This window comes from Andrographis paniculata, unplaced genomic scaffold, assembly GCF_009805555.1.
Source record: "Andrographis paniculata isolate CXL003 unplaced genomic scaffold, ASM980555v1 Contig71END, whole genome shotgun sequence".
NCBI lineage: Eukaryota > Viridiplantae > Streptophyta > Magnoliopsida > Lamiales > Acanthaceae > Andrographis > Andrographis paniculata.
This window is the reverse complement of record NW_026137608.1, coordinates 4672206-4681293: the sequence shown is the minus strand read 5'-3', so window position 1 is coordinate 4681293 and position 9088 is coordinate 4672206. Positions and strand designations below refer to the sequence as shown.

General features: G+C 30.8%; 1 protein-coding gene across 2 annotated transcripts; it reads right to left on the bottom strand.

The window, feature by feature from the left end:
* Window positions 1–4471: 4471 nt before the first annotated feature.
* Window positions 4472–8600, bottom strand: LOC127265005 (GRF1-interacting factor 3-like). Of its 2 annotated transcripts, XM_051294642.1 has the most exons (6): window positions 8325–8600; window positions 7892–7981; window positions 7043–7075; window positions 6114–6190; window positions 5230–5314; window positions 4472–5152 (listed from the first exon to the last, which is right to left on the bottom strand). In XM_051294642.1, the coding sequence occupies exons 2-6, from the start codon at window positions 7967–7969 to the stop codon at window positions 4775–4777; spliced, it is 651 nt and encodes a 216-aa protein (XP_051150599.1). In that variant the 5' UTR covers window positions 7970–7981; window positions 8325–8600; the 3' UTR covers window positions 4472–4774. The 2 variants fall into 2 exon arrangements, with proteins under 2 accessions (XP_051150599.1, XP_051150600.1); XM_051294643.1 differs by lacking the exon at window positions 7043–7075.
* Window positions 8601–9088: the final 488 nt, after the last annotated feature.

Below are 9088 nucleotides of genomic sequence, written 5' to 3'. Positions count from 1 at the left end.
TTACAAACTAGGTTTTTCTTCACCATTATAGGTAAATCCTTCAAGTTGTTTTATGTAAACTTTTTCGTCTAGGTCATCATTTAGGAAGGTAGTTTTCATATCCATTTGATACAACACAATGTCAAATTGATTTACTAATGTCATGATCATACGAAGGAAATCTTTTTTGGATATCGGAGAAAATATATCACTGTAATTGACTTTTTTCTTTGAGTGAATCCTTTAGAAACAAGTGTTGCTTTTGGTTTTGAAGAGTCATCTACATCTAATGGCTTTTACACCATCCGGAAACTTGACGAGATCTAGGCTATTTGATGCAATAGAATTTATCTAATTTTTCATAGCATTGCGCCATAAGTTAGATTTTTTAAAATTCATGGCTAGTGAAAATGTTTTAGGATCATTTCCGACTTCTACAGTGTAATAAGATTCTTGCAGATACACTATAAAATCGATAGAAATTGCTAATCTTATGACTTATGTAGATCTTCTCAATGTTGTTTAATTATCATCCTGAAGAAATTGTTGTCCAGCCGACTTATTAGTAACTTGCTCAAAATTATATCGATATTCTTTATTAACAACTTGATTTACATGATCATTTCCAACATCTTTTTGGAACTTTATTAGTTGATTGTGTAACACTCGTTGGAACTTGAAAAGTGTAAATGGAAACCAACCTATCACTTGATCTAGTGAGTTGCGTCTTATGGTGATCATTTTCAGAATTGGTATCTTAAAAAAGATACTCGTACTAATCAAGTCATTTTTGAAATTTTTTGACATTTCTCAATTTCACAAATCTAGCACTATGTGATGAGCAATAGAACCTATATCATTTAGATTTTTCAACATATATAATGAAATATCCACTAATAGCTCTTGGATCGGATTTTTTTATTTTTTTAATTCTTGAAGTTTATAAATTTTCATTTCAAACAGACATCCTGAAATACGTATATGTCGCAAACTCGATTTTCAAATAATTTAAAAAGTGTCTTTAAGACAACTTTGATTGGTACCCCATTCAATATATATGTAATTGTATTTACCGCTTCATTCCACAAGAACCGAAAAAACTTTACATTACTTATCATATTTCTTTATCATATTCATTAATGTTCAATTTTTTTTCATTTTTAATCAATATGTTGGTCCGGAGAATCATGGATAGTGTATCGAGCAACAATTCCATTTTTAGAAGAAACTTTGCAAATGAATCGGCAACTTATCCATTTTTTGTGTCTCTACCGTAATAATCACCAAGATCTCACGAGTTTAATTTGTTTTCTATATTTTTTTTTTTACTTCAATTTTAAAAACGTAAAGGATTTTAAAGCTTCATCTTTATAATAAAATAAATAAAGATAGATATATCGTGAATAATTATCAATAAAAGTTTAAAACAAGTAACAATAAAATATACAATATTCTTTTATCATTCAAATATATATTTATTTTTTCCTTTTGGTTGTCATAAGAATTATTATTTGTTCTCTTTGTAGTAAAAAAATATACTATTTTTTGTATATTTTATTTATTATAAAAAGCAAAAATTATATATAAATATATATATATATATATAGTAATTTATGTTAAAATACATGTTCAAAAGTTTGAACACACAATTGAGGACGGAGGAGTAATTAAAGCACCCTTTATGCCTAAAATATTATTTTTATATTGTATTATTATTTCAAATACTTTGTCGAAGACAAACATGAAATTAAAATACTTCATAATTAAAATTCATCGTTTGGCTATAAAAAAAATATTTGAAATGGATAATTTAAAGAGTACATGAGATATTAAAGTGGATGAATTTAAAATTCATAATCACCTTTGAAGATTAAAATTCACCATTTGTCAAACCAAATAAATAAATTAATTTGATTGAATAATTATTATAAATACTCTTAACTCGGACCTAATTTGATTGACAACAAAACATTTATTATTTTATTATCCCCTTCTTCCATGTAAATTTTGAACATTTTTTTTATTCTTCAAATTATTCTGTTAGCATATGGATTACGTTATGAGTCATCAAGAAAATGGCATATTTCATAACTAATAGTATGTGTAATGTGTACTTAATTAATGTATTATTTTGGTCTAAATAGTACCAATTATTTGACATGGACTTGCACTGTTTTTGACATATCCTTCCATGTCCAAAAAGAAAATAAAAAACATCTGTAATTAAAAGTCTGAAAATAATATTTTATTTATTTATTTATTTTATATATAAACTAATAAATTTGTTGTCAATCGGTGATTGTGGCTAACGTCTACCTATTTTAGACCAATAATTTTGACGTGACTTCTATTTATTCAATTTTAATATAGGCTATATGGCATTAATTCATTGCATTGAAAAAGAGTTTAGGCTTGGTTTAGATTGAAGTTTATGTAGATTTTTGAAATTTTGAAAGTAAAAAAAAAAAAAAAAAAAAAAAGAGTAAAAGATTAGTATTTAATTCGATGTTTTGTGAGAGAAAAAATTGTATTTGATGTGATGTTGTTTGGAAAATGAATAGTGCCAATGAAAGTTTGTTGTGCAAACAAAGTCTAACTAATTAAAGATACTCCCTCCATCTCATATCTATCTATTCATTTATCTTTTCTATGAAATTTTAGAAAATATTAGTATTATATTGGCATATAAGTATAAATAAAGATAAAAAAAAAAGACTAAACACATGTAAAGATAATGAAATTTATGTAATATATTGTAAATTAAAAGAGTGATTGTAATATTAGGTAAATAGTACCGTTATTGAATGAAATGAATATTTTATTATTATGAGACCGATCAACATAAATGAAATGAATACTTTATTATTATGAGACCGATCAAAATAAAAAAATAAATAAATTATTAATAACATAAAGAATATATTTTTAAATAGTATATGTTTTTAATAATTTATTAGGAATATAAATTGCAAGGTTAGTTGACCCGTTTTAGTCGCGCCTGTTTTGTATAGTAACCTACTGATCTCCACTAACAAATGCACTCTAGTAGTAATTATTTTAACAATTTGGATTGCACCGAATCTAATGCTCATTTAGTATTTTTTATTTTTTATTTGTTTTGTTATAATCTTTAAGTTGACAAAAAAAATTTATAAAAAAAAAAAAGTTTTCTTGTAAAAATATAATTCATAAAATTATTTTAAATAAAAATAAGAGTAAATTTTAAAACTGTATTTATTTATACTTGAGAATTTGATGTTGATTTACTATTTCAAAAATATTTTTCTAAAAACATTAAGTCAAACATCCATTTTTTAATTATATTACATTAATATTTAAAATTTACATCCAAAACATCGTATAAAAAAAACATAAGGATAAAATAGTTTTTCATTTGGTTCAATAAATTATGTAGATCAATTTTTTAAGAAAATAAACAATAGAAGTCCGACACAATAGTGTGGAATTGGATTTGTGACTGTAAAGTCATGGTTCAAACCACCGACACCTCAGGTCAAGACATGATTCGCAATTTAAAGTCACCTTTATTTACACCGTGTTTTCAATAAAATTTTACTATTATTTTTTTTTTAATAAAATATAATCAAATAAAAATTCAAATCAAATCCTCTATTTAAATTCAATTTCAAACCATAATCAAACAAAGACAATTCTAATACTGAATCTTATAGTTCAAGCCTGCTTAAACGTTAATATTCTAGCTTTGGAAAATAGAAAGTAAAATTGAAGACACTAAAAACATACTTTTCTAGTACCATTTTCGTCTTTCGTAAACTCTTACTCGAAAGTATCTATTTTCTATTTTTAAAAAAATAATTATATATTAATACTAAAATATGATTTAACTTTTACTTAAATTATAAATATATTATTACACATACAATTATTTTATACATAAAATTAAGACTACAAGACCTCTCAGACACTTTCACTAACTAATAAAATACTACTTTCTCCGTCCAATTTTTCCACAAATACTTTACATCGTATCATTACATTTATATCAAAAAGTAAGCGCAAAAATATCATTAACTACTTTTACCTGCCACCAAAAGTAAATATATACTTCTTGCTTGGACGGATAAAATATTATTTTTTAAAATATATCTAGAAAATGAATAGAGCATATTAGGTTGGCAGTACACCCTAGCCCTAGCCGTAGCTCACCCTCTTAAATTGTGTAAAATGTTAGATGATCATCCCAACAAAAATTTTAAGCTTACAAAAAAATATATCACTAATTAGATATCATATAATTTTCCAACATACACAATTTCACAACATCATCGTATTACTATCCAAGTGAAAGAATAGATCTAAAAAAAAATACCCAACTATTTTGAGATAACATGGTAAGATGATCCAAACAGCACTTTGATCATATCATGATCAAGTCATCTTAATCATACACAAAAATTCCACTGCATGCATTATATATACTGAATTACATTCCTAAAAACAAAAAGAAAGAAAGATCGAAAGAACTTGTCGAAGTCCCATCATATATATATATATATATATTAAGATACGAAGGGGCATTACCCTAATCTGCACCTTTGTCCTCTATTTTGCATCTAAAGGAGAAGATAGAACATCATTCAACACAGTACTGCTACAACTTCAAGTTTACAAAAATTAAAAAAAGAAGAAAAACAAAGAGGGCTAATTCTTTCATCTCAAGTCGAACATAGAAACCAAAAGAAACTAACACAAACGAGGAGGAAACTATAAACAAGCGCTTACATGAAATCCAGCCGGTTCTTCGGCTGGGCCATTATTTTGCTTGTTCTCCATCTCCACCACCTGTATTTCCTGCTGCATCTGAATTCCCATCCGGCTTATCTTTATTATTTCCTCCGCGCGCATCATTTAGGCCTGAATTCGAAGTTGGAACTCCACTGCTGCTGACCCCTCCAAGATTTGTGTCATTAAGAGTGGGGTTTACGCCGCTGTTAGGACCCACAGACCTCAAAGACATTTGAGCTTGGGGAGGTTGCAGGTGAGGCGGGGCTTGATGTTGCTGCAAGTGAGGATCTTGCAATGGGTGCGGACTATTGAAGGTTGCCCTCGAAGGAAATAAACCGGGCTGCTGGGGCTGCTGGGGCTGCTGCATGTAAAACCCTCCTTGGTGCATTGCAGGGTGAGGAGGCATCTGTATATTTCAAAAAATAAAAAAAAAATCTGCAATTTCATCGATAAATTTGAGCCGCAGTGTCTAAACAATTATACCTGAGTAGGCATTGCCGGGGTTTGAGGCTGGGCATCAGCTATTGCAGCCAAATACATCAAGTTCTTTTGAAGTTGAGCCTGGTACCTGATCGTCAAAAATTGAATGGACAGGAAGTTAGAAAATAACTGAAGAAATCTTCAAAATATTAATGAATTCTTTAGCCATCACTTTCGGAGGGATACAAGGCTTAAGAATCACAATGTTATGACCCACGAACCAAAATGAAAGAGGACTGAAACTTGCATATCATTCTCATCGTGTGTGCCCCATAATTGCCCTTCCGGAAACATTCATTGCAAAACAAAGCAAATGTATGTTCAGACAAAAACATCAGAAATGAGAAATGCACAAGGCAGAGATTTAAACATTCACTAAGGTGTCCAAACTGTACTTACCCTTCGTGTAATAAATAGTAGTTACTATGATATAGAGCACGAGATCTAAATTAATCACTCACCAGTGATCACACCATTCCTAAACTCAGTTGAAAGACAAACACTTATCTCCTCAAACATCATAACAAGAAAAAATTAAATAGCAAGTAGCAACATTTACTACAGCACTCAATTGACGAAGAAGAATAATATTGATATAATAATATGCTTTACAAATACAGTAATCACATAATTTTCGTGGCCAAGCATTGAAACATTAGTAAACTAAATTGAACAGCCTCGGCAATCTACTTCACTCAAAACTATTTAAGCTTCCAACATATGAACCAGGCACCTCACCACTTAACACTAATTACGTAAAAATTGGTTGTCAGCATCTAAGGCCAATAGCAAGCGCCACTAAAGCGACCAAGCAGCATGGAAAGACATATACATGTGGAAAGTAAATACAATGACGTATACAAAAATAGAGAGCGAGAACCACTTACTGTGCACATTCATTAAGTTTGCCAAGATTTTGATTATCCAAAATTGCCAATATTAGCTTCTTGTTCTCGTCAAGGTACTGCATCAGATCACAATATGACTTTCAATGTAGATCAGATTATGCAATAATAATAGGACACTTTGCATAATAACTAGCGACAAGTTCAGAGAATGACAAGTAGTTCTCGTTAACACATCCAAACCTGTGACATCAGCCACGTCAAGTACAATTTAAACTTAAAACGATATGAGACCGAGTTTACCACTAGCACATATCATTTGCATTTATTAACTTTCAAGTAAAGAGTCTCGACACCAAGTAGTTGCACAACTAAGTTTCACAAAGGTGTGAGCCTTTGTGCTTGGAACAAATTTCGCGGAATCTGGGCAGTATGATCAATGAAAATACACCAAAAATTAGAATCCATGTCAGTCATAGCCACAACAATGCTGGACTTGCATATGAAGCAATTTCTAGAGGTCGATCCATTAACTAAAATCAAAATACTAACGGCTATGGCTATGGCTATTTTAAGTTTTCCATTTCTGTCTTCTTTGAACCCCTAAAAATGAACAACCACTAGACATATTTTAAAAGGTTACCCCGCCCACTGGTAACTCCTACCCCCAACCCTCATCCACACCATAAACTCTACAAACATGCATAATTTATATATTTTATTTGTGTTTTGGGTACTTAGTTTACATAGTCTGAAAATAATCAATCATATGTTTGGGATACACCTCAATAAATAATCTTACACTTAACCAACAAGAATTCCAACTGAAAAAATAAATGGTTGCGACAGATATCATTAAGCATAACTCATGAAATAGTGGTTGTATGACTTTATAGAACACGATGTAAGTAATCGTTCTTATAGTTATTATCTACCAGAAAATATACAAATTAATCATTTTACCAGGTTACCTTGTATTCAGTCCAACTCAGTCTCACTCGTAGCTGTCAACGGTGAATCGTGTGACATGCCACAAAGTTACAGCACAAAAAAAATACTCAAAACATGAAGAAAAAACAATTATGGGACACTTATTAGGTACTCAAAATTTGATAACAATATATATATACAAAGTCTCAACTTTTATAAATACTGATCACACACGCTTCCAAAAAAATAAATGTTCCTAAAACCCTAGTTAGAAAATTCAAAAAAAAGACCGTGATAAGAGAATAAAGATGAATGACACGTCATGAGTAGGGGCTTCTAGCATTTATACGTATTCAGTCGATGTTTATATTTTACACAAATACATATAACTGTAAGAAATAAAAGAACCATATAGGCAATTTATGAAAAACAAGTTTACATTTCCACCATTACTATGGCGCAAACCCTCATGGAAGGTGCGCGGCACGCCCTCGCAGTGACAACCAATGTCCCACTTCAATAGGTTTTGGTTGTGAATGAGTATCAACTTTGCATGATGAAAAAGGCAGCCTAAAAAACAAATAAATATGAATATAGCATACTGTCCATTTTCAAAATAGTAGAATGATGCATTTCCCTAGATTTGTATCTCCGTACACGACCTTGATTCTCCGTACACACCGTACACATTCTTAATTCTCTATGATTGGGGGATTTATTACAAACCCCAAAACCAAGACTACTGGTTTTGGCTATCTACCATCCGTGAGCGCCGGTGAAACATTTATATCGAAGCGAACAAAACAATATACCAAACAATCACAAAAAAGTTCATAGAATCAACAACTTAAATTCAACACAACAGCATACTTGCCAAAAAACAAACATACCTTCTGAATCTGTTCGGTGGTAATATTTGTAGGGGGAAATGGCGATAAGACCGAGAACATCGTCCCTGGCTGCTGCATTTTGCGAATTTCCTGTTCAATTAAATCTTCAGCTTAGATTAAATTCAGCCCCAAACCCCTTCTAAAATCCATCCGATACCCTAATCATTCAACCCTTGAAACTCTAAAATTTCATTTTCAGATTCGTACAATTCATACATCTAACAATTTCCTTACAGAGATCACACCAGACCTACAATCAGAATAACCCTAACAGCCAAAACTCTAAAGAATTCTTGCAACAAATAATACAAAGCATGCGCCATACCCCATCCACACTGGTAAACACGCAACCTAATCAATTACCGCAACAGCTTAGGTTATCCCAAAATAAATTTACTCGTTTCAAATGGAATTTATCGAGGGTTAGGCATACCTGTAAGGTGTCTCAAGCAAAAACTAAAAGCGGCAGTGAAGGTATTGGCAGCGGTGCAATCGGCAGCTCCCAATCGAATCGGTTTTCTCTGTCCAAGGTAAGAGAAGAAGACCGTGTCCTCTTTAATGCCGTCAATTTGAAGCAATGGTGTCCTTTCCGGCGATGCAAGGATTAGTGGATAGGTTTCAGGAGGGATGGAGAGAGCAGAGATGGTCGGGGAGAGTGAGAGAGAGTAGGAGAGAGAGGGCTTTGGGTTTCCTCGTTGTGCGTTTCGAATTTCCGCTTTCTTTGTCTTTGATGAACTGGGCTATGGTTTCTTGACTTTGGTTTGGGCTTTGCAAGAAAATTCAAGGACCCAAGTCGACACTGGTTCTTCTCTTTCCAATGTTTGAAATGATTTTGGAATTTTCTTTATTGATTTGAAAACAATATTCAAATATAAAATTAATATTTTATTTAATAATTTAAAATTTTAATACTATTTCGTAAGAAAAGTAACATTTACTTTGGACGTAGATATTTTAAAAGTATCTCTTTTGGAACCCATAAAAATAAAAAGTAGTATCTTAGCGCGGAGAATGAAAAATAGATTTAATATATTTTTAAAAAAATATTAATAAATAGTGTGAATCAATTTATTTCAAGATACAACGACAATAATTATGGGTGTGTTTGTTTATAGGTTTTAGTTTTTTAGTTTAGATTTTTTAATAGTAAAAAGTTAAATTTGAATAGATGTTTGATGTGATATAAATGAAAGTTGA

Coding starts and splice junctions, on each gene's coding strand:
- LOC127265005 (XM_051294642.1), bottom strand. CDS start 7,969: ATGCAGCAGCCAGGGACGATGTTCTCGGTCTTATCGCCATTTCCCCCT. Junction 6,191..7,042: donor TGAGTTGGACTGAATACAAG/GTAACCTGGTAA, acceptor GATCTGATGCAG/TACCTTGACGAGAACAAGAA. Junction 5,153..5,229: donor CCCCGGCAATGCCTACTCAG/GTATAATTGTTT, acceptor TGAAATATACAG/ATGCCTCCTCACCCTGCAAT.